General features: G+C 66.3%; 1 protein-coding gene and 1 long non-coding RNA gene across 6 annotated transcripts; one reads left to right on the forward strand and one right to left on the reverse strand.

Moving 5' to 3' along the window:
- Positions 1 to 1,105: 1,105 nt before the first annotated feature.
- Positions 1,106 to 23,523, reverse strand: EPS15L1 (epidermal growth factor receptor pathway substrate 15 like 1). 5 transcript variants are annotated; one of them, XM_060184460.1, is made up of 23 exons: positions 23,380 to 23,523; positions 23,251 to 23,298; positions 22,562 to 22,657; positions 22,378 to 22,440; positions 22,158 to 22,283; positions 21,343 to 21,402; positions 20,869 to 21,096; positions 20,457 to 20,614; positions 20,204 to 20,360; positions 19,945 to 20,024; positions 19,787 to 19,859; positions 19,321 to 19,482; positions 18,494 to 18,691; positions 17,669 to 17,767; positions 15,514 to 15,634; positions 15,398 to 15,433; positions 14,970 to 15,106; positions 12,770 to 12,830; positions 12,599 to 12,681; positions 6,857 to 6,998; positions 6,698 to 6,739; positions 3,538 to 3,734; positions 1,106 to 2,383 (listed from the first exon to the last, which is right to left on the reverse strand). In XM_060184460.1, the coding sequence occupies exons 3-23, from the start codon at positions 22,577 to 22,579 to the stop codon at positions 2,237 to 2,239; spliced, it is 2,388 nt and encodes a 795-aa protein (XP_060040443.1). In that variant the 5' UTR covers positions 22,580 to 22,657; positions 23,251 to 23,298; positions 23,380 to 23,523; the 3' UTR covers positions 1,106 to 2,236. The 5 variants fall into 5 exon arrangements, with proteins under 5 accessions (XP_060040443.1, XP_060040441.1, XP_060040442.1 ...); XM_060184458.1 differs by having other exon boundaries at positions 22,378 to 22,436; positions 22,561 to 22,657; positions 23,380 to 23,465; XM_060184459.1 differs by lacking the exon at positions 23,380 to 23,523 and having other exon boundaries at positions 22,566 to 22,657; positions 23,251 to 23,299.
- On the forward strand, positions 5,264 to 5,619 carry LOC132536501 (uncharacterized). Its single transcript, XR_009548048.1, has 3 exons — positions 5,264 to 5,350; positions 5,413 to 5,496; positions 5,537 to 5,619. It is a non-coding gene; the product is annotated as an uncharacterized LOC132536501 (long non-coding RNA).
- Positions 23,524 to 23,610: the final 87 nt, after the last annotated feature.

A 23,610-nucleotide genomic window follows, 5' to 3' on the forward strand; every position in this document is an offset into this window, starting at 1 on the left:
CATAGCATAGACGGCATCATGGTTCTGCCTGAGGACTCTGGGAAATAATAATAATAATAATAATAATAATAATAATAATAATAATAATAATGGTTCTGCAAAGAGACTCTCCTGCCTGAGGCTCTGAGGCCCCAGGTTCCATCCCCGGCACCACCAGCAGCCAGAGTTGAGCAGGACTCTGGGAATTAATAATAATAATAGTAATAATCATAATAATAATGGTTCTGCACACAAACTCTCCTGCCTGAGGCTCTGAGGCCCCAGGTTCCATCCACAGCACCACCAGCAGCCAGAGCTGAGCAGGGGATGGAACCGGGGGCCTCAGAGTCTCAGGTGGGAGACTCTTTTGCAGAATTTTTATCATTTTCCCCAGAGCCCTGCTGAGCTCTAACTGCTCCTGGGTTCAATCCCCAGCACCACCATCAGCCAGAGCTCAGCAGGGCTCTCTGGGATTTAAAAAAAAAAAATCACTAGGAAGGTGTGTTCACAGACTCAGGGTGCATGCTGGGAGATCTGGGTCAGACAAGGACCCTCATGCTGTGTGGATGGGAGACCCCAAGACAGGCCAGGTGAAGCCCAAGGCGGACTAGGTCTCTCGAAAGTCAGTGACCCAACAGCAAGGTGTAACTTTTTTTTTTTCCTTCTCCTCCAGGGTTATTACTGGGGCTCGGTGCCTGCACCACGAATCCACTGCTCCGAGCGGCCCCTTTTTTCCCCTTGTTGTTATTATTGTTGTTGTTATTGATGTCGTCGTTGTTGGACAGGACAGAGAGAAATGGAGAGAGGAGGGGAAGACAGAGAGGGGGAGAGGAAGACAGACACCTGCAGACCTGCTTCACCGCCTGGGAAGCGACTCCCCTGCAGGTGGGGAGCCGGGGGCTCGAACCGGGGTCCTTACGCTGGTCCTTGTGCTTTGTGCTAAAGCCGCAATGTTGTGGATTCTTATGGTTCCTTAGTTCTAATCTCTTTTTTTTCTTTCCCCCAGAGCCCTGCTGGTGCTGGGGATTGAACCTGGGACCTCAGAGCCTCAGGCAGGAAGAGTCTTTGCAATATTTTATTTCTGTATTTAATGAGAGAGAGATGATAGGTAGGTAGGTGAGGGGCGGAGGGAGAGAAAGAGGGGGGGGGCACCCGGAGCCCTGCTGAGCTCTGGCTGCTGGTGGTGCTGGGGACCGAACCCAGGACCTCAGAGCCTCAGGGAGATGGCGTCACCACATCCCTTCCCACTTTCCCTGCTTTGGGCCAGGAGGAGACGGTCTGTCCTGCGGCTGGGGGGTGGGGGGGATGGCGGAGTGAAGCAGAGGCCCGTCTCCCCAGCGGGGGCTGCAGGGGGCTCAGACATCCCCCCGAAAGGGGAAACGGCCTCCCACCAGCAGGGACCCCGAATCTGTGCTGGCAGGTAGAGGGGACCCTGTTCTGTGAGTTTTTTTGTGTGTGGGGGGGGTGTCTGAGGCCCAGGGCTCTGGGAGAGGCCGCGGTTGGGGGGGCTTGGACGGAGGAGGGACGTGGGGGCTGAACCCTGAGTCCAGGGGGTGGGTGGCACCCCTCCCCTCCCCCCTGCTCGGAGAGGCTGTTAGAGCTCCCGGCCTGAGAACTGGGGGACCTGGGAGGGCTGGGGGGCGGGCTGTCCGCACTACGCGTGTGGGCGGGCATGTGTGAGCGGGCGTGTGTGAGCGGGCGTGTGCGGGGCGCGAGAAGCCGAGCACGAAGCCGCAGGTTCCCGTCCCACTCCAGGCCTGGCGGGGGCTGGGGTTCCAGACGGGAGTCGCTGGGGAGGGGCGGGGAGGGACAGGGCACAAGGGTGGGTATAGACGGCATCCACCACACGGGGGGCTTCTCCCCATGTCTGTCCTGCCCTGTAGGTGGGGAGGGTCTCCCGGGTCGGAGGAGGGCCCCTCACGGGCTGTTCTGCTCCTGCCTCTCTCCTGCTGCTGGGGGAGCCCCCCAAGTCTCTGCTTGAGATACCTGACCCCCACAAGTCCACCAGAGACCGAGGCCCTAGACCGTTCTGGGGGATGGACGGGGGTCCCCCTAAAGTCCCAGCACGGGGTGACACCCTCCTCACGCCCCCCCCCCCCCCCCCCCCGCCCCAGAGCCGCCGGGAGGTGGGGTCCGCGGGGCTGCGGGCGCGGTGAAGGAAGGGTCCCGCTCTCCGCTCTGGCTCCTAGCACAATAGTTTCTGTCGCGGCCGCTCCTCGCCGCTCCTCGCCGCGCCTCGCCTCTGCTCTGTCCCGGGCTAGGCGGCCGGCATGTCGGCCCTGCTGAGCGCGATGGCCAGCTCCACGTCCTCCTGCTCCTGCCGCCACAGCCGCGCCAGCCTCTCCCGCTCCGCCTTCTCGCTCTCCCGCTTGGCCCACACCAGCTGCTGCTCCTCGTCCCCAAGCTGCAAGGACAGGGCGGTTACAGCGGGCACGCGGGGGGGGGGGGTTGGCGGGGGGCAGTGGCAGCAAGTGGGGACCCCCCCCTCTGGCTGGGACAGGCCCCTCAGGAACCAGCTGCCTCCCCCCCCCCCGCATGTTCTGGGGAGAACTTTCCAGGTGGGAGAGAAATAAGAAAACAACAACAATAATAATAATCACAGAGCAGGTGGGAGCAGTGAGCCCCCACAGACGCCTCTGGCTGAGGGTCCGGCTGCAGACGCCCCAGGGTGGCGTCCCTAGTGGGTGGGGGGGTAGGTTCCCTTGAAGGCATCCCCGCCTGGCACGGCTTGGTGGGTCTAGAAGGGACACCCACAGGAGGCCCGGGCAGACGAGGGGGGTGCCCCTAGCCCTGTGGGCGGCCTTCCTGAGGGGACTCCCAGGGTCCCCCCAAACTGCTGGAGTCCGGGAGGCCGGAGAGCAGGGGTTCCGAGGTCCGCCCGGGTTTCTGGAACCCTCGGAGCTGGAGCTGTCTGGCGGGGCAGATACCTCTGGGGGTGCCCCTCAGCACCCAGGGAAACTCCTCTGGTAGGCCATCCCTCCTTCCTTTTATCTCTGTGCTAAAAACCTCAGCCCGGTGGTGAGAGAAGCCTTTCCCGATGGTGGGGTCAGGACACGGGGTGTGTGCGGGCAGCCCTCCTCCTCCCCAGCACTGTCCAGTCCTCGGACCCCCGGCCGGTCACCCCGGAGAGGCTGGGGTCCGTCCCCCTTTCCAGCCCCTCTCCCCCAAGCTGAAGGAGAGACGGGGTCCCCACCAAGCCACGGTCCCAGGGCCCAGGCTGCAGGAGTGTGTGTGTGTGGGGGGCAAAGTCCCCAACTCCGACCTCCCGGTTTGGGGGGCAGCAGACCTGCCCTCTGGCCTCTGGGGGTCCCCCGGCCCCCCATCTCTGGGGAGCGGTGGTTCTGGAGGGTCCCAGAAGTTGGGGTGTCCTGGCCCCGGGCGGGAAGGGGGATGCCTTGTCAGGTCTGGGGGGGCCGGGGGACCCCCGCCAGTGAATCAGGCGCCCACACTGCACACACCGGCCGGATGCTTTATTGAGAACGGTGGAGTCGGTACAGAATAAATAGGGGGCGGTGGCAGTGGCGTCCAGGGGGGGCGGCGCGGCGGGACTCAACTTACAGAGGTGAAGTCTGCGAACCCCGTGGCGGGCGGGGCGGGCTTGGCCCCCGGTGCGAAGGGGTCTCTGGCGCCGAACGGGGCCCCGCAGAGTTGGGGGGCCTGGAAGGGGTCCCCCAGGCTGGCGTCCACGGGCTGGAAGGGGTCGGGAGGCTGGGCGAAGTCGGCCGCCCCCAGCTGGCTCACGGGAGTGTTTGTACCTGGAAGGTGGGGGGCAGGGGTGGGGGGAGAGGGGCCGTTACTGGGGGACCCCGCTTGCTAGCTCTCCGGGTTTGGGGGACGCGGCCTCTCCCCTCCCTTGGGCCTCGAAGCGGTTCTTGTGGCTACTGGGGGGGCTGCCTCGGGCCCCTGCCGCTGGAGCCCGGGCACCGCCTGAGGGAACACCAGGCACAGCACCGGGGGCAGCTCCCAGGAGGGTCTCTGCCTCTGTGTCTCTGAACTGAACTGTTTGCTTTTTTTGTTGTTGGTTTTTTAGGAACCGGTTAGGAAGATGGGGGGGCTGGGAGGGCTCAGAGAGGGGCTCCCCACAGCTTCCTGCTGCCTCCCCGGGGCGGGGGCGGGGGTGGGGGCGGGGGCTCCGGACGAGAAAGATAAAAAGGCCTGCCGGCGCCCGGCCGTGGCTCCTCTGTGAAACCAGGGCAGCTGCTCTCGTTTTTCGGAAAGTGGGGAGCAGCCAACTGTCACCCCGCTTCCGTGGCAGGGGGAGGTGCTGGGGGGCCGGGGCTCCCGCTCTCCACGCGGCACCTCGGGCCCCGGCTGGTAAAGGAGGCTGGGGAGCACACGGCCCCTCTCGGGGTCCCCCCGGGCGCCCGGTGGATCGGCCACTGCGTTTTTGGGGGACCCTGGGGGTCCCAGGCTGGGGGCCCCATGCCAACGGGCGGGCCAGGCTGGGGACAAAGAGGAGACCGCCGAGGGGGTCCCCGTTCCCGCGCCCTTGCTCTCCACTCGGGAAGGGGGGTCGAGCTTGGGGAGACCCGGGTGGGGCCATCGGGGGCGCCCCGACATTAACCGGCCTGTACGGTCCACTGTGGCGGGAGGCCCCAGTTCCGGCTGCCCCTGCCCCTCACCCGCTTGGGGAGCAGACGGGAGGACCCCCTCCAGCCACACACACACACCGGGTACTTTTCAGGAAAGCCTGCCCAAGGGGGTCCCTGAAATCTGGCTGGGAGTGGGGCGCACGGGGGCTGACAGCCCCCACCCCTACGTCCCAGAAGCCAGGGCCCCAAAGATGGCAGATAAGGTTGCAAACAGGCTGTGGGCACAGCCGAGCCTAGCTGCACCCACAACACAGCCCCCAACACACGCCCCAACCAGGGGGCCCCGAGACACACGCCCCCCAGCCAGGAGTCCCCCAAGACACATGCCCACAGCCAGGGCCCCCCAACACACGCCCCAACCAGGGGGCCCCGAGACACACGCCCCCCAGCCAGGAGTCCCCCAAGACACATGCCCACAGCCAGGGGCCCCCTAAGATACGCGCCCATAGCCAGGGGACCTCCAACACACGCACCCACAGCCAGGGGCCCCCGCAAGCACCCACAACATGCCCCATGGGGAGCAGACCCCAGAATGCAGGGAGGGGAGGGGCAGCCCCCTAGAGGAGGCCAGGAGGACAGCCAGGGTTCAAGAGGCGCTGTGAGGGAGAAGAGGGGCCCAGTCCTCTGGGCTCCTGAAGGACAACCCTGTTTTGGGGGGCCCTGTGTGCAGGCGGGGGCCCCACCCTACAGCAGGGTGCAGAGGAGGGGGAGGGGCGGGACCCCAGGGTAGGGTGCTGTGCAGGGAGGCTGCCCATGGAGTCAGGGTGCAGGGTGTAAGGGTCGAGGTGCAGGGTGCCAGGGTCGGGGTGCAGGGTGCCAGGGTCGGGGTGCAGGGTCACAGGTCAGGGTGCAGGGTGTAAGGGGTCGAGGTGCAGGGTGCCAGGGTCGGGGTGCAGGGTGCCAGGGTCAGGGTGCAGGGTCACAGGTCAGGGTGCAGGGTGTTGGGTCGGGGTGCAGAGTCTCAGGTCAGGGTGCAGGGTGTTGGGTCGGGGTGCAGAGTCTCAGGTCGGGGTGCAGGGTCACAGGCCATGGTGCCCACACTTATCTCCTGGGGCATCGTGGGAACGGAACAGAAGCAGTTACACTGCGGGCAGAGGTGCCAACCACGGGCAGAAGGGTATGGGGACAGGACAGGGACAGTAAATGATGGGGATAGGGGGACAGGACAGGGAGACAGGGGGATGGGGGCAGTGACAGGAGACAGGGGACAGGGGGATGGGAGATGGGACAGGGGACAGGGAGACGGGGAGACGGGGAGACGGGGACGGGATAGGGAGACGGGGACGGGACAGGGAGACGGGACAAGGATGAGGGGTGAGGGACAGGGGATGGGGGACAGAGATAGAAAGAGGACGGGGACGGGATAGGGACGAGGACAAGGGACAGGAGATAGGGGTCAGGGACAGAAGGACAGAGGATTGGGGACAGAGGGATGGGGACAGGGACAGATGGACAGAGGATGGGGACAGGGACAGAGGGACAGGGACAGAAGGACAGAGGAAGGGGGACAAGGACAGACGGAGAGGGACAGAGGAATGGGGGCAGGGGACAGGGGAACAGGGGCTGGGAACAGCACCCCCAAAGCCCTTTGCCCCCAGGCCCCTCAGGCCAGGGCAGCGAGTCCCCAGTGGGTGGGGCAGGGGCCAGAGGTGACGGGGTCAGGCGCGTGGCGCGTGTAGGGCGCGGCACGGGGCGCGGCAGGAAGCGGGGGGCCTGCAGGAAGCGGGGGGCCAATCACTGACACCCACACAGCGGCTTCCTGCGCTTCAAACAAAATCTGTCTCTCTCTGTGCCGACAACAACTTTTACCTCGAGCCCCGAAACCCGGGCGGGGCCCCTGTTTACCTGGGCTGCCGGGTGGGGCCAACGGCCGGGTTTCGGGGGGGCTGCCCGGCCGAGGTGGGGGGTGGGGCGGGAGGCCCCCCCCACACAGAAGCTGCAGGCCCGGCACCCGAAGCCCCCCGGGGCCCTGTCCATCTGCTGCACTGGGACTCGGGGTGTGGGGAGCCCCGGGCCCTGGCTGTGCCCCCCCACCCCGTCTGAGGGAGCTGAGGGAGCTGGGGGTCCCGGGACCTCGCGAGCCTCCCCCCCCCCCCCCGGCAGGGGACGGTCACACAGTCACCTACCGGCCAGCAGGGAGTACCGCGGGGGGCTGGGGGCCTCAGGGGCTGGGGGGACACAGGGCCGTGAGGACAGACACCTGCGTGCCCAGGACCCCCCATGGAGCCGGGCCCAGGGACTCCTGGGGCCGGGGGCTGGGCCGGGTACTGAGGGCGGGTACTGACCGCTGGGCCCTTTGGGCCGTGGAGGTGCCGGCTTCTTCGGAGGCAGAATGGGGGTGTCCTGCTCACAGGGGGAGCCGGGGGAGGGCGCCTCGGGGAATCCAGGCCCCCCCAGAGAGACGGGGGGAGCACCCACAGTGGGGGGCTGCAAGAGAGGGGAGGTGGGGGGCAGAGAGGGAGAGACAGAGAGAGACAGAAAGATGGGGGAGACAAGGGGAAGGAACGGAGAGAGACAGAAAAGGAGAGACACGGGGAGACAGAGGAACAGGGTGGGAGCACTCGTCAGCTGCCCACCCGGGGGTGCCCTGACCAGCGCCGTCTGCCCCAGGGGTGGGGGCCCCGCCGAGCTCCCCTCCCCCCTCAGCACCCAGGGCTGTGCACAGACAGCGGGGTGGGGGGCCCAAGGACAGTACCCCAGAGGCTACCAAACCCGACCTCCAGCACCAGGCGCCGCCACAGCCCCCAATACGGACAGACAGACGCAGAGACACGGCGACGGATCCCAGACGGGGGACACGGTGTCTAAGCTGGGGAGCAGCTGAGAATTTTCTAGAACTTCATGGCTGGGGGTGGCAGGCCCAGGGTCAGGAGAAAGGGGAGACTTGGAGTCCCCAGTCTGGGATCCAGACGGTGCCTGCCTCAGTCAGACGCCGACCCCACACCCTGACCCGAGCCCTGAACTCTGAACCTTAACCGCTAACCCCGGTCCCATAACCCCAGTACCCCGGAACCCTGAGACCTGAGCCCTAAGACCAAAGCACTGAACCTTAACCCCTGAACTCTGAGCCCTGAACCTTAACTACTGAACCCTGAACCTTAAGCCCTAAGCCCAGAGCCCCGAACCCCGAGTCCCGAACCCTGAGTCCTGAGTCCCTGAGCCCCTGAGCCCTGAGTCCCTGAGTCCCCGAGTCCCCGAGTCCCTGAGTCCCCGAGCCCTGAGCCCCTGAGCCCTGAGTCCTGAGCCCTGAGCCCTGAGTCCTGAGTCCTGAGACCCTGAGTCCTGAGCCCTGAGCCCTGAGCCCTGAGCCCTGAGTCCTGAGTCCTGAGTCCTGAGTGCTGAGTCCCTGAGTCCCTGAGCCCGGAGCCCTGAGCCCTGAGCCCTGAGTCATGAGCCCTGAGTCCCTGAGTCCTGAGCCCTGAGCCCTGAGCCCCTGAACCCTGAGCCCCTGAGTCCTGAGCCCTGAGTCCCTGAGCCCCTGAGTCCTGAGCCCTGAGTCCTGAGCCCCTGAGCCCCTGAATCCTGAGCCCTGAGTCCTGATCCCTGAGTCCCTGAGCCCTGAGTCCTGAGTCCTGAGCCCTGAGCCCTGAGTCCTGAGTCCCTGAGCCCCTGAGTCCTGAGTCCCTGAGTCCCTGAGTCCTGAACCCTGAGTCCTGAGCCCCTGAGCCCCTGAGCCCTGAGTCCTGAGCCCTGAGCCCCTGAGCCCCTGAGTCCTGAGTCCCTGAGTCCCTGAGTCCTGAGTCCCTGAGTCCTGAGCCCCTGAGCCCTGAGTCCCTGAGTCCTGAGCCCTGAGCCCCTGAGTCCTGAGCCCTGAGTCCTGAGCCCTGAGCCCCTGAGTCCTGAGCCCCTGAGCCCGAGTCCTGAGCCCTGAGTCCCTGAGTCCTGAGCCCCTGAGCCCCTGAGCCCTGAGCCCCTGAGCCCCTGAGTCCTGAGCCCCTGAGTCCTGAGTCCCTGAGTCCTGAGTCCCTGAGTCCCTGAGTCCCTGAGCCCTGAGCCCCTGAGTCCTGAGCCCCTGAGCCCGAGTCCTGAGCCCTGAGTCCCTGAGTCCTGAGCCCTGAGTCCCTGAGCCCCTGAGCCCCTGAGTCCTGAGCCCCTGAGTCCTGAGTCCTGAGTCCCTGAGTCCTGAGTCCCTGAGTCCCTGAGTCCCTGAGCCCCTGAGTCCCTGAGTCCTGAGCCCCTGAGTCCTGAGTCCTGAGTCCCTGAGTCCTGAGTCCCTGAGTCCCTGAGTCCCTGAGCCCTGAGCCCCTGAGTCCTGAGCCCTGAGTCCTGAGTCCCTGAGTCCTGAACCCTGAGTCCTGAGTCCTGAGCCCCTGAGCCCTGAGTCCCTGAGTCCTGAGCCCCTGAGCCCTGAGTCCCTGAGCCCTGAGCCCCTGAGTCCCTGAGCCCGGAGCCCTGAGCCCTGAGTCATGAGCCCTGAGTCCCTGAGTCCTGAGCCCTGAGCCCTGAGCCCCTGAACCCTGAGCCCCTGAGTCCTGAGCCCTGAGTCCCTGAGCCCCTGAGTCCTGAGCCCTGAGCCCTGAGCCCCTGAGCCCCTGAATCCTGAGCCCTGAGTCCTGATCCCTGAGTCCCTGAGCCCTGAGTCCTGAGTCCTGAGCCCTGAGCCCTGAGTCCTGAGTCCCTGAGCCCCTGAGTCCTGAGTCCCTGAGTCCCTGAGTCCTGAACCCTGAGTCCTGAGCCCCTGAGCCCCTGAGCCCTGAGTCCTGAGCCCTGAGCCCCTGAGCCCCTGAGTCCTGAGTCCCTGAGTCCCTGAGTCCTGAGTCCCTGAGTCCTGAGCCCCTGAGCCCTGAGTCCCTGAGTCCTGAGCCCTGAGCCCCTGAGTCCTGAGCCCTGAGTCCTGAGCCCTGAGCCCCTGAGTCCTGAGCCCCTGAGCCCGAGTCCTGAGCCCTGAGTCCCTGAGTCCTGAGCCCTGAGTCCCTGAGCCCTGAGCCCCTGAGCCCCTGAGTCCTGAGCCCCTGAGTCCTGAGTCCCTGAGTCCTGAGTCCCTGAGTCCCTGAGTCCCTGAGCCCTGAGCCCCTGAGTCCTGAGCCCCTGAGCCCGAGTCCTGAGCCCTGAGTCCCTGAGTCCTGAGCCCTGAGTCCCTGAGCCCCTGAGCCCCTGAGTCCTGAGCCCCTGAGTCCTGAGTCCTGAGTCCCTGAGTCCTGAGTCCCTGAGTCCCTGAGTCCCTGAGCCCCTGAGTCCCTGAGTCCTGAGCCCCTGAGTCCTGAGTCCCTGAGTCCTGAGTCCCTGAGTCCCTGAGTCCCTGAGCCCTGAGCCCCTGAGTCCTGAGCCCTGAGTCCTGAGTCCCTGAGTCCTGAACCCTGAGTCCTGAGTCCTGAGCCCCTGAGCCCTGAGTCCCTGAGTCCTGAGCCCCTGAGCCCTGAGTCCCTGAGCCCTGAGCCCCTGAGTCCCTGAGCCCGGAGCCCTGAGCCCTGAGTCATGAGCCCTGAGTCCCTGAGTCCTGAGCCCTGAGCCCCTGAACCCTGAGCCCCTGAGTCCTGAGCCCTGAGTCCCTGAGCCCCTGAGTCCTGAGCCCTGAGCCCTGAGTCCTGAGCCCCTGAGCCCCTGAATCCTGAGCCCTGAGTCCTGATCCCTGAGTCCCTGAGCCCTGAGTCCTGAGTCCTGAGCCCTGAGCCCTGAGTCCTGAGTCCCTGAGCCCCTGAGTCCTGAGTCCCTGAGTCCCTGAGTCCTGAACCCTGAGTCCTGAGCCCCTGAGCCCCTGAGCCCTGAGTCCTGAGCCCTGAGCCCCTGAGCCCCTGAGTCCTGAGTCCCTGAGTCCCTGAGTCCTGAGTCCCTGAGTCCTGAGCCCCTGAGCCCTGAGTCCCTGAGTCCTGAGCCCTGAGCCCCTGAGTCCTGAGCCCTGAGTCCTGAGCCCTGAGCCCCTGAGTCCTGAGCCCCTGAGCCCGAGTCCTGAGCCCTGAGTCCCTGAGTCCTGAGCCCTGAGTCCCTGAGCCCTGAGCCCCTGAGCCCCTGAGTCCTGAGCCCCTGAGTCCTGAGTCCTGAGTCCCTGAGTCCCTGAGTCCCTGAGCCCTGAGCCCCTGAGTCCTGAGCCCCTGAGCCCGAGTCCTGAGCCCTGAGTCCCTGAGTCCTGAGCCCTGAGTCCCTGAGCCCCTGAGCCCCTGAGTCCTGAGCCCCTGAGTCCTGAGTCCTGAGTCCCTGAGTCCTGAGTCCCTGAGTCCCTGAGTCCCTGAGCCCCTGAGTCCCTGAGTCCTGAGCCCCTGAGTCCTGAGTCCTGAGTCCCTGAGTCCTGAGTCCCTGAGTCCCTGAGTCCCTGAGCCCTGAGCCCCTGAGTCCTGAGCCCTGAGTCCTGAGTCCCTGAGTCCTGAACCCTGAGTCCTGAGTCCTGAGCCCCTGAGCCCTGAGTCCCTGAGTCCTGAGCCCCTGAGCCCTGAGTCCCTGAGCCCCTGAGCCCTGAGCCCTGAGCCCTGAGCCCTGAGCCCTGAGCCCCTGAGCCCTGAGCCCCTGAGTCCCTGAGTCCTGAGCCCTGAGCCCCTGAGTCCTGAGCCCTGAGCCCTGAGCCCTGAGCCCTGAGCCCCTGAGTCCTGAGCCCCTGAGTCCTGAGCCCTGAGTCCCTGAGTCCTGAGCCCTGAGTCCCTGAGCCCTGAGTCCCTGAGTCCTGAGTCCCTGAGTCCCTGAGTCCTGAGTCCCTGAGTCCTGAGCCCTGAGTCCCTGAGCCCTGAGTCCCTGAGTCCTGAGTCCCTGAGTCCCTGAGTCCTGAGTCCCTGAGTCCTGAGCCCTGAGCCCTGAGCCCTGAGTCCCTGAGCCCTGAGCCCCTGAGTCCCTGAGCCCTGAGTCCCTGAGCCCTGAGTCCTGAGTCCTGAGCCCTGAGTCCCTGAGTCTCTGAGTCCCTCAGCCCTGAGCCCTGAGCCCCGAGCCCCGAGCCCCGAGCCCCTAAACCCGAGCCCCGAGCCCCATCCCCTGCAGCCGGGTGGCCTGGTCCCCAAGGGGCTCTGCCTGTTGGGGGGGGGGCTCTTCGAGTCCTGGGGACAAGCTTTCTAGAAAGCTCTCTGGGGCCGGGCCCCCCACGTCCTCTCCGGGGAGAGGCCTCCAGGCTGCAGAAAAACAGGGGAGACCGAGGCACACCGCCGCCCCCACTTTCATTTCCTCTGCTGTGTTTACAGCGCTGTTGTTCTTGAAAAACAGAACAGAGACGAATGGAACGGCCGAAACAGGGGGCGGGGAGCCGGGGGACACACCCCACAGCCTGGGGAGCTGGACCCGCACTGGGACGGGGGACAGGGGACGGGGGACAGGGGACAGGGGGACATAGGGACGGGGGACATGGGACTGGGGACATGGGACGGGGGACATGGGGACAGGGGATGGGGAACTGGGGGACAGGGGGACACAGGGACTGGGAACTGGGGGACTGGGGGACATGGGGACTGGGGGACACGGGGACGGGGGACACGGAGATGGGGACACGGGACTGGGGGACATGGGACTGATGGGGGACATGGGGACGGGGGACACGGGGACAGGGGGACATGGGGATGGGGACATGGGACAGGGGGACATGGGACTGATGGGGAACTGGGGGACAAGGGGACAGGGGATGGGGAACTGGGGGACTGGGAGACATGGGGACACGGGACTGGGGGACACGGGGACACAGGGATGGGGAACTGGGGGACACGGGGACTGGGGGACATGGGACTGGGGGACATGGGACTGGGGGACACGGGGACAGGGGATGGGGAACTGGGGGACAGGGGATGGGGAGCTGGGGGACTGGGGGACACGGGACGGGGGCAAGGGAGGGAGCCAGGGGATGGGGGACACGGGGCCAGGGATGGGGACATGAGGCAGGGCTGGGGTGCTGGGGAAGGGAAGCCAGGGACAGGATGGGGGGGACAGAGTGAAGAGCGCCCAGGGTGGCGGGCTGTGACTCCCAGGCTGTGCCCCGCCCCCGGGCCTCCGCGAGCTACGGCCTCTGCGGCCCACTGCTGCCCCCGTGTGGCCACGTCTGCCCTGGGCGAGGGGATGTGGGGGACGACCGGCTGCCCTCTGACACCCCAGGTGCGGTGACACCCCAGGCGTGGGGAGCCTACCTTGGCCATGTGGCTGAAGTCCGCGAAGCCCTCGGGGCTGCCGAAGGCGCCACTGCCAAAGGGGTCCGGGGTGGAGAAGGGGCCTGTGGGGCATGGGCAGGGGGCAGGGGGCAGGATTCAGGGCTCCCCCACGACCCCTGGGGCCCCGCCACCCCCCAGGCACCCTCTCACCTGAGCCCTTGGCGGGGGCGCCCGCACTGGAGAAGGGGTCACCAGCCTCGAAGGGGTCGAGCTGCGGGCGAGGCGGTCGGGAGGGTGAGAGATGGGGGTGTGAGGGGGGCAGCCCTGGCACCCCAGGAGAGGCACTGCAGCACCAGGGGAGGCTCCTGTGTTTGGGTCCCTCTCCCTCTGAAGGGTGGGGGCCTGTGGGGCGTCTCCCCAAAGATGGAGGGACCCAGCCGGGATCACTCGGATAAAGGGGGGCCGGTGTCCAGGGAGGGGGTGACCGGTGGGGGACATTTCATTTGTTCACTCGCACATTCACTCTTTTCAGTTAGAGGCCAAGACGGGCAGAGGCCCCCAGCCCCAGAGCTTCCCCCAGTGCACTGGGGGCCGGGCTCGCACCCGAGTCTCGCACAGGTCTGGTCTGTCCCCTCCCCGCTGCCCATGTCTGCATCTATCTGCCACCACGACTGAGAGACGGTGAGAGACAGAGACGGCGAGAAACAGCTCCCCTGTGGGGTCCAGGGGCTCAAACCCTGGACAGTGTGTGAGACCCTGGGTTCGAGCCAGCCCCTGGCACACTGGGGGAAATGACAGTTTTTTGTTTGTTTGTTTTGTTTTTTCCCCCACAGCACTGCTCGGCTCTGGCTTATGGGGTGCGGGGGACTGAACCTGGGACTTCGGAGCCTCAGGCATGAGCGTCTCTTTGCAGAACCGTGATGCTGTCCACCCCCACCGATGACAGTTCTGAGCTGTGCTCTGTGGGCTCACCTGGCAGAGCACACAGGACCATGTGTGAGGCCCTGGGTTCGAGCCCCTGGCCCCCATGGGAGTGCCCACATGGGGAAGCTTCCTGGGCTGTGAACTTTTTGTGTTCCCCAGAGCCCTGCTGAGCTCTGGCTGCTGGCTGGTGATGCTGGGGATGGAACCCCTGACATCAGAGCCCCAGGCAGGAGAGTCTGTGCTGTCTCCCTTGTAGCATTAGTATGTTTGTTGTTATTATTACTACTATTATTATTTTCCCCAGAGCCCTGCTGAGCTCTGGCTGCTGGTGGTGCTGGGGATGGAACCTGGGGCCCCAGAACCTCAGGCAGGAGAGACTGTTTGCTGAATTATTATTATTATTACTATTATTATTTCCCCAGAGCCCTGCTGAGCTCTGGCTGTTGGTGGTGCTGGGGATGGAACCTGGGGCCTCAGAGCCTCAGGCAAAAGAGACTGTTTGCTTAATAATAATATAATAATAGTTATTATTACTATTATTTCCCCAGAGCCCTGCTGAGCTCTGGCTGCTGGTGGTGCTGGGGATGGAACCCATGGCTTCAGAGCCCAGGCAGGAGAATCTGTTTGCCGAATAATAATAACTATTATTATTATTACTATCATTATTTCCCCAGAGCCCTGCTGAACCCTGGCTGCTGGTGGTGCTGGGGATGGAACCCACGGCCTCAGAGCCCCCGGCAGGAGAGTCTGTGTGCAGAACCCCTGTGCTGTCTCCCTTGTATCATTATTTTTGTTGTTGTTATTATTACTACTATCATTATTTCCCCAGAGCCCTGCTGAGCCCTGGCTGCTGGTGGTGCTGGGGATGGAACCCGGGGCCTCAGAGCCTCAGGCGGGAGAGTCTGTGTGCAGAAAAATAATTATTACTACTATTACTATTCTCCCTAGAGCAGATAGATATTATTACTATTACCACTACTACTACTATTATTATTATTATTATTATTATTATTTCCCCAGAGTCCTGGCTGCTGGTGGTGCTGGGGATGGAACCCGGGGCCTCAGAGCCCAGGCGGGAGAGTCTGTGTGCAGACCCCTGTGCTGTCTCCCAGCCCACGTCTCTCCTCTCTCTCCTCTGTCTCTCTCACCTGTCTGAAGGGGCCCAGGAGCCCGACACAAGGATGTGCGGACGGCGCACTGAGCTGGGAGGACGGACGGACAGACAGCCAGATGGGGGGGTGGGGGGCCACTGACATGGAGGAGCCCAGAAGCCCCTGCAGCCGGGAGGCAGGACACACTGGGGACGGGCGTGGGGGCGCGTGTGCACACGTGTGTGCGCGCCTGCGGGAGTCATGTCCGCATCTAGTGGCCGTGTGTCTGCGCACATGGGAGCCCGGGCCCGGGTTCGAGTCCCAGCAGGGTGGCTGCAGGAGCCAGGTCCTAGGCCGAGCGTCCCCGGGGCGGGGCAGGGGCCGAGGGGCCTCACCTTAGCGGGCAGGACGGGGTTCTTGGAGAAGGGGTCCGCGGAGAAGCGGCCGGAGGCCTCCTGCTTCTTGAAGAAGTCGTCGGGGCCGGAGTCCTGGAAGGGGTCGCTCTCCTGGAAGGGGTCCCCTCCGAAGGGGTCTGGTGGGGTAGCAAATACAGCGAGCGGCCGTGGGTGGCGAGGCCAGAGATGGGCGCCTGCCCCCACCCCCCCGGACCCAGCGTGAGGGGCGCGGCTCCGTGAAGATGAAGGAACAGGGGCCGTAAGAATGCTTGGCGGACAACAAGGGCAACAAAAGGGAATAAATAAATATTAAAAAAAAAAAAAAAAAGAAAGCTTGGCGGGCAGAGGACATGCCTTCCGGTGCCAGCGGCCCTGGGTTCAAGCCCTGGGATCCAGGGCTGGGGTGCCGGGGGGGGGGGGGTTCTCACCTGTTGACGCCGTGGGCTGCTGCACGAAGGGGTCACCTGGGGCGGGGGGGCGGGGTGTGAGGACGCGGCTGGCCTGGCCCCCCGCCCCCGTGACCCCCTCTCCCGTCAGTCCCCACCTTTGAAGGGGTCGGCGCCTCGGAAAGGGTCCGACTTGAAGGGGTCCTCGGCCTGGAATGAGGCGGGGTGCAGGTCCTGGGGGTTGCTGAAGAGCAGGGCTTTATTCTTAAAGGGGTCGTCCTGGGGGAGGAGAGCGGAGGGGGGGGTCAGGGCCAAGCCCATGGAGGGGAAACCTGTGGGTTTTTCCCCAAGTCCCACCCACTGTGAGACAACCCCCCCCCCCCATTGAAGGCTAGGGAGAGCAGCTCCATGGGTGTGTGAGGCCCCTGGATTAGAGGCCTCCCCTCCCTTCCTCTCTCTCTTTCCTTCTCTCTCTGATGAGGTGACCCTTGCCCATCCACGTAGGGGAGCACTATGCAGCCCTGAAGAGGAAGGTGCCTCTGAGCCAGCTCCCATGGGGAGGCAGGCACTGGATGCCCCACGGGACAAGACAGACCTCAGGGACCCTCCAGGTAGGGTGGGGGGGGAGGCGGAGGGCTTCCTGGGGCCAGAGGGTGTGGGAGGGGTTGGGGGTATCGGAGTTGACACGGGGACCAGTTTCCTGCCTTGTCCCTGGGACCCTGACACCAAGGGTTTGGGGCAGCCGGCTGTGAGGCCTTGCTCACCCCCTCCCCCCAGGCACCCCCAGGTCACCTGGCAGCAAACAGACGGCGGGGGCTGGAAGGGGAGCCCCCCAGTCTATTTTGGGGAAGACAGGAAGGCCCACCTCACCCCCAAGGTGACCAGAAGTGGGGGGTCTGTCCTGGGCTGCAGACTTGGGGAGCACACGGGAGTGGGGAGGGGGCTCGGGGAGAAGCAGTCCTCCCCCCAGTGCTGCTTCTCTGGGGATGGAGCCCCCGGCCCTGGGTCCGAGTGAGAGTCTGAGGGCCACCAGGGGCCAGAGGATGAGGGTGCAGGGGTCAGGGGACGCAGGTGGGGACTGGGGGGGGGGGTTTCCGGCCACTGGGAAGGGACAGAAGATTCCAGAAGCACAAGGGGTCACCATGAACTGTCTGGCCGGCTGTGGGGGGCCAGGGGCCAGAAAACAGATGCTGGGGGTCCGGGCCTCCCAAAGACCCGCCCGGCTCAGAGGACGCTGGTTCTGCCCCCACCCCTGCAACCATCCTAGGGGGCCTGGGGCGTCACCCGTCATGGGGGAGGGCGGGCACAGGGGGGTTCCTGGCTAAGTCCTAGGGTGGACATTGCCGGGGGGCACCCCTAAGTCTCCGCTGACCCGTGGGCCCTTGGGGGGGTGGGTCGAGCCCCAGTCTTGGGGAGCCCTCACCGGGGGCCACGGGGGCCCCCACGTCGAGGGCAGGGAGAAGGGGCCATGTCTCCGAGGAGCCTGGGGGGTGCTGGGTGACCCCCGGAGCCGACGCCGTGAAGAAAGGACCACAACCCTGGGGGCGCTTTGAGGACTGTATTTGTGACTGGCAGATAAATAGTGGGACCCCCACCCCGGGCCGGCCGGGACCTTCTACAAGGCGTCCCCGGAGCCAGGCGCAGGGGAGACGTCGCCCCATCACGGGAGGGTCCAGAATGAAGAAAGGTGAGGGGGGGAGCCTGGGGGGCCAGGAAGCCCCCCGACAGACAGACACGGGCTCTACATTCACACGTCCAGCTGCTGCTGGCCCCAGAGATCCCCCAACACCTCCCGGGGGGACACCTTAGAAGACCTGAGCAAGTGGGGGCCCCGAGGAATGTTCAGGGGGGAGCACCGGGTCCCCCGACAGAGACAGAGAGAGACAGAAAGGGAGCTGGTTACACAGGCCAGGGCCTTAGACAGGACTGGGTATCCCCCCCAACCAGGCCCCTTGGCAGCTCTAGAGAACAAGAGATGAGAGACGGGGGGACGGGGAGTGAGGTGCCCCCCATGCTAGCCGCCCCCCCCCTTTCTAGCACCAGTCCTGAGTCCCGACATCCTGGAAACTTGCAGGCCTCAGGCCACCCATTGTGGGGACTGGGACAGGAGACAGTGGACAGGAGATGGGGACAGGGGGACAAGGACAGGGGACAGAGGGACAGTGGCTTGTAGACAGGAGATGGGGACGGGATGGGTAACAGCCAGTGGATGGGGACAGGGGGCAGGATGGGGACATGGGGACAGGGGACTGAGGATGGTGACGGGGCCAGGAACGGGGCCGAGGGCGGGGCCGGCGGCTAGGCGGGCTTTACCACGGCCAAGGAGGCCCCGCCTGCTGCCGGCTCGAGCTGCTCTAGGCTGCGGTGAACGTCCTGCTGGCCAAGCTGCAGCTGGGACAGCCGGCTCCGTGCCTGGGGGGACACGAGGGGGCGGGTTGTGGGGGGGCCGAGGGGACCCGTGCTCCCTGCCACCCAGCAGGGCCCGAGCCCCAGGCCTGGGAGTCCAGCACTGCGGGGGCTCAGGGTGCCATACTGGGCCTGCGTCTGTCTGTCTGTCTCTGCCCCCGCTCCCCGCAGGGACACCTGCTCTAAACCCCCGCGGGGGAGAGGCCAGGGTCTGCGGGAGGGCCCAGGTGTGGGGGCCCTGGGCCTTGGCTGTCCTGCTCCCAGGTCTGGGGTTGACCCCTGGGTCAGGGGGCCTGGGTCTTGGGGTGTCTCTGGTCTGAGGTCTTGGCCGGGGGGTCCTGAGTCAAGGGTCCTATATTTAGGGTCACAGGTCTGGGGTCTAGGGTTCTGGGTGCAGTTCCAAGTGGGGCCAGGGTCTGGGGTCCTGTCTGGGGTCCAGATGAAGACGTGTGGAGTCCTGAGTCTGGGAGTTGTGTAGGGTCCTATGTGGGGTCTCAAGTCTGGAGTCCCATGTAGGGTCTAGGGTCTGTGGGGATTGGGGGGCCTTGTGGGTTCCCAGGTGTGGCCCTTGGGGGCCAGGCTCTGGGCTCCCGGGTGGGGTCCCAGGGGTGGGCCTTGGGCTTCTGGGTGGGGTCCCGGGGGTGACATTGGGCTCCTGGGTGGGGTCCCGGGGGTGACATTGGGCTCCCGGGTGGGGTCCCGGGGGTGGGCCTTGGGCTCCGGGCCGCGCACCTGGCCGATCTCGTCGTGCGTGGCGCGCAGAGAACGCAGGATGGTGGCCAGCTGCGCACGGCCGGCCCGCAGACTCTGTTCCAGCTGCGTCTCCTCCTCCTGCAGCCGAGCCAGGTCCGCACGCGCCCGGCCCAGCCCCGCCTCCTGCTGCCGCAGTTCCGCCTCCTGCGTCTGGATCTGTGCCCGCAGCGCCGAGACCTGGGGGTCACGGGCCATCTGTCCATGGCGGGCCCAGTCTGCCCACTGACGAGTCCCCCGTCTGTTCATGGCAGAGCCCCGTCTGTCTGCTGACGAGTCCCGTCTGTCCACTGATGAGTTCCCTGTCTGTCCGCTGACGAGTCGATGGTCTGTCCACTGAGGAATCCCGTCTGTCCACAAGGGAGCCCCGTCTGTCCACTGATGAGTCCCCCATCTGTCCGCTGATGAATCCCATCTGTCCACGAGGGAGCCCCGTCTGTTCGCTTGAGGAATCCCCCGTCTGTCCACTGGCAAGTCCCCCGTCTGTCTACAAGGGAGTCCGTCCATCCACTGATGACTCCCCTGTCTGTCCACTGACGAGTCCCCCGTCTGTCCACAAGGGAGCCCGTCTGTCCACTGATGAGTCCCCTGTCTGTCCACTGACGAGTCCCCCGTCTGTCCACGAGGGAGCCCGTCTGTCCACTGATGAGTCCCCCGTCTGTCTGCTGACGAGTCCCCTGTGTGTCCACTGATGAGTCCCCCATCTGTCCACGAGGGAGCCCGTCTGTCGGCTGGCGAGTCCCCCGTCTGTCCACCGGGGAGTCTCCCGACATGCCCCGCGGCCCGCCTGCCCGCCCGCCCGCCCTCACCGTGCGCGTCTCGCCCTGGCACTTGGCCCGCGCGTCTCCCAGCATGCCCCGCAGCCGGCTCTTCTGCTGCTCCATCTCCTGCAGCCGCTGCTGCGCCTCCTGCTTCTGCGTCTCCAGCTCCTGCAGGCCGCCCGCCTCGCGGTCCAGCTCGGCCTGCAGCTCCTGGGGCGGCCGGGCGTCAGGGGACACCGCTTACACCGCGGCAGGGTCCCGTCCCGTCTGTCTGTCCGTCCCTTGTAAGCCGAGAGACCAGCCCAGCGGCGGGAGCAGGTGGCCTCGCTCTCGTGTGTGTGTGTGTGGGGGGGGGGCGTCCAGCGTCAAGATGCTCCCCGAGGCAAGGCTCTGAGGCCGCGGGTTCCAGCCCCAGCACCGCCGTCAGCCAGGGCTGAGCAGGGCTCCGGGCTGGCTGGCTGTCTGTCTATCTCTGCTCCTCTCCCTTCCCTCCGCAGCCCGGGACACCACCCACCTGGACCTCGCTGGCCTTCTGGCGCGCGGCCTCCTCCTTGTCCCTGATGTCCTGCTCCAGCGCCAGCTTCTCCCTGCGCACGGACAAGCCAGGCTCCCCCCACGGCCCCGGTCCGGCCCCCAGCCCCGGTTGCCCCCCACCATCCCCGCCCGCCCCACCTCTGCAGCCGTGAGACCTCCTGGCTGATGTCCTCCAGCTCCTTGACTCCCGCAAACTCGCCCAGGCTGCCTGTGCCGTCCTGGCGGGAGAGGGGGGCTCACACCCAACGCGGGGCGGGCGGGGGTCCCACCTCACCCAGGGCCCCTCCTGTGCCGGGGATGTCCACACAGTCCCTCTGGGGGGGTTAGGCCCCCCGAGTCGCCCACACTGCCCTGGCTCACCCCTGCCCGCCTGGGGCGCCTGCCGGGTGGCACTCACCGGACCGGGGGTGCTGCGCTCCGAGGGGGGCACCATGTCGGGGGGCAGCACCTGGGGGGGGTCCAGGCCCTTGCTGACCTTCCGCTGGATGAGAAACATGGCCAGTGCGAACTGCTCCTTGTTCAGCTTCCCTGTCTGCTGCGTGTCCGCCAAGGCCCTGGGGAGGGGGGCTGTCAGGGTGCCTCTCCCGGGACCCTCCTTCTGGGGGGCTGTCAGGGCGCCTCTCCCGGAACCCTCCGTCTCAGCCACTCACCAGATGTGGGCTAGCAGCCCCTGGCCAAGGCCCGAGTGGATGAAGATGTCCTTGGCCTCCTGGCCACTCACGTAGCCGTCCTGGTCTTGGTCCGTCTTCAGGAAGATGTCATCGAAGCGAAGCTTGTCGGCCGCCGGCACCACCCAGCCCCCTGTCGCCTGGGGGGGGACCCACAGTGTGACCCCAAACCCAGGGAGTGACTGCCTATGTCCCGTGTCCCCACCTGCTTGCTGCCTTGGCGAGAGCCCCCCCTGGCCCCATGTCGCCACCTGCTTGCCCGCCTTGGCGAGAGCGCCCCCCCATCCCCGTGTCCCCACCTGCCTGCTGCCTTGGCAAGAGCCCCCCCCCGCCCCCGTGTCCCCACCTGCCTGCTGCCTTGGCAAGAGCCCCCCCCCCATCCCCGTGTCCCCACCTGCTTGCCCGCCTTGGGCGACAGGCTGCCCGCACTGTTGAGGCTGCTGGCGCTGCCGTGGGAGGGGGTGGAACGCAGGCTCTCGTGGGGCGGGGGGCTGGCGGGCAGGACGGGCACGGCGCCCGGGAAGGCGGGGGGCTTCCTGCGCTTGGCGGGGGGCACCAGGGCGGGGGGCAGCGCCGCGGGCACCGGCTCCTTCTCCAGGGCGCGGTACACCAGGTGCATGGCCTGTGTGTGTGTGTGTGTGTGTGTGAGAGGGACCCTCAGCCCTCGGAGCCGGCCAGGCACCGCCCGGAAGGCCCCCCGGCACTGGGGGAGGATCAGGCTGTCTCTCCTTGTCTCTCCTTCCCCCTGCATCTCTGTCTCTCTCGAAGTCTGTGTCTGCAAGGGCCCTCGTGACACCGGGGATACAGAAATATGCGTAGGAAGAGATGGTGCGGGGAGGGAGGGGCCAGAGCCCGGAGCAGCACCCACCACGGCGAACTCGTCCCTGTCCAGGTGGCCATCTCGGTCGATGTCACTCAGGTCCCAGACCTGCGGGGCCGGAGCCAGTCGGGGTCACAGGGGTCACGGGACGGTGACAGGGAGAGAACCCTCAGCCCCTGCACCCCCTGCAGTTGAACCCGTGTGGAGGCTGGGGGCTCAAATGCAGATCCTAGGGTGATCCGTGGGGTAGGGGAGTGGGCCCCCGGGTAGGGGAGTGACCCCCGGGGTAGGGCAGTGGGCCCCCGGGGTAGGAGAGTGGGCTCCCGGGTAGGGGAGTGGGCCCCCGGGGTAGGGGAGTGGGCTCCCAGGGTAGGGGAGTGGGCTCCCGGGGTAGGGGAGTGGGCCCCCGGGGTAGGGGAGTGGGCCCCAGGGTAGGGGAGTGGGCCGCGGGGTAGGGAGTAGGGGAGTGGCCCGAGGTAGGGGATAGGAGATTGGTCCCAAGGTAGGGGAGTGGCCCCGGGGTAGGGGAGCGGCCCCCCCAAGGGTAGGGACTGGCCCCAGGGTAGGGAAGTGGCCCCAGGGTATGGTGTAGGGGAGCGGCCCTGGGGTAGGGAACAGCCCTGGGGTAGGGGGTAGAGGAGCGGCCCCAGGGTAGGGGAGCACCCACCCCAGGGGTAGGGACCGGCCCCAGGGTAGGGAAGTGGCCCCAGAGTATGGGGTAGTGGGGTAGGGGAGCGGCCCCGGGTCGGGTTAGGGGTGTGGCCCCTGGGGGGTCGGGGTAGGGGTGTGGCCCCGGGGTCGAGGTAGGGGAGCGGTCCAGGGTAGGGGAGCGGCCCGGGGTCGGGGTCTGGCCAGAGCCTCACCCGGCCGAGCACGTCAAGAGGCAGCTTGGAGTTGACCAGCACCGGCCTGACCTTCTCCCCGGAGAGCAGCCCGCCCACCGGCAGCAGGCTGTCAAAGATGCCGTCAAACTTGGCCTTCTCCTCCACCTGCGGGACAGACAGATGGAGGGGCAGGGGTGGGACACAGGGACAGGGAGCAGGAGGAGAGAAAGACAGGTGGGCGGGACACGGGGACACTCACCCTCACGGCCCAGTGGGTGTCTGCGGCCGGTGGAGTGACCATGAGCGGGCTGCTGGTGTCGTGCTGCGGGGCCGGGAAGCTGGGGTTCGCTGAGGGGGACCCGGCCCCACGCCCGGGAAAGGGTCAGGGCGGGGGACCCCCAGGCAGGACAGGAGAGGGCGGGGCCGGGCCGGGGGTCACTCACGAACTTGGGGGGCGGCATGCTGAGGCTCAGGCTGCTGAGGGTGACCTCACGGCCGCTCTGGGCAGAGGCCACCAGGCGCAGGGCCACGAAGAATCCCTGGGGGACGGGCGTCAGGGGGGCGGCAGGGGAGACACCCCGACACCCAGCCGGGACCCTCCTCTTCCCCCACCCCCCAGGCGGCCGAGGGAGACAGCTCGGCCCCCAGAGCACAGGGTCTGCATGCCTGCGGCCCTGGGTTCAAGCCCGGTATCCAGGGGATTGAACCCAGAGCTGAGGAAGGCTCTGGGCTGTCTGTCTGTCTGTCTGTCTGTCTCTCCAAAAAGAAAAAGAAGAAAGGAGGGACAGGGGGTGCACCTTGCCGAGCACACGTGTTAGCAGGCACAAGGACCTGGGTTCGAGCCCTAGGTCCCCACCTGCAGGGAGGAAGCTCACGAATGGTGGAGCAGGGCTGTGGGGGTCTGTCTCTCTCTGTCTCTCTGTCTCCCCTTCTCACAATCTCTTTGTGTCAAAAACAAATACAAGTTTAAGTCAAAGTAAAGGACTCTGCATAGGCGGGAGGGCCCTGGCACCCTGTGGGAGCCCCAGGAGCAGCGGGGAAAGCTCCTGGGATGGGGGAGCGGCTGGAGGCCTCCACCCCCACCCAGCTGACAGAGGGCGGATGTGCCCTGCTGGGGTCCCGGGACCCTCACCTGCTTGTCCAGGAAGCCCTTCCCCTCCGGGTCCGCCAGGTCCCAAATCTGTGGGAACACGGAGCATGAGGGGCTCGGAGGGCAGCCCCCCAAAGGCCGGGGCCAGGCCGGGGACCGGTGGGCACCCACCTTGCCCAGGACGGCGTCCGAGAGTCCCGACTTCTTGAGGAAGAGTGCAGCCTCACTGGCTCCCACACGGCCGCTGTGTGCAGGGTCCACCTGGGGAGGGCGTGAGCAGGGGGCCGGGACCCAAGGACCCCAGACAACCCCAGGACCCCAGATTCCCAGGACCCCAGACACCCCAAGACACCAGATCCCCCAGGACCCCAATCCCCAAGGACCCCAGATCCCAGGACCCCA

Source organism: Erinaceus europaeus, unplaced genomic scaffold (genome assembly GCF_950295315.1).
Source record: "Erinaceus europaeus unplaced genomic scaffold, mEriEur2.1 scaffold_541, whole genome shotgun sequence".
In the NCBI taxonomy this organism is placed as follows: domain Eukaryota; kingdom Metazoa; phylum Chordata; class Mammalia; order Eulipotyphla; family Erinaceidae; genus Erinaceus; species Erinaceus europaeus.

Coding starts and splice junctions, on each gene's coding strand:
- EPS15L1 (XM_060184460.1), bottom strand. Junction 20,615..20,868: donor CGCCCAAGGCGGGCAAGCAG/GTGGGGACACGG, acceptor GTCCCCCCCCAG/GCGACAGGGGGCTGGGTGGT. Junction 19,483..19,786: donor AGAAGGCCAGCGAGGTCCAG/GTGGGTGGTGTC, acceptor CGGCCGCCCCAG/GAGCTGCAGGCCGAGCTGGA.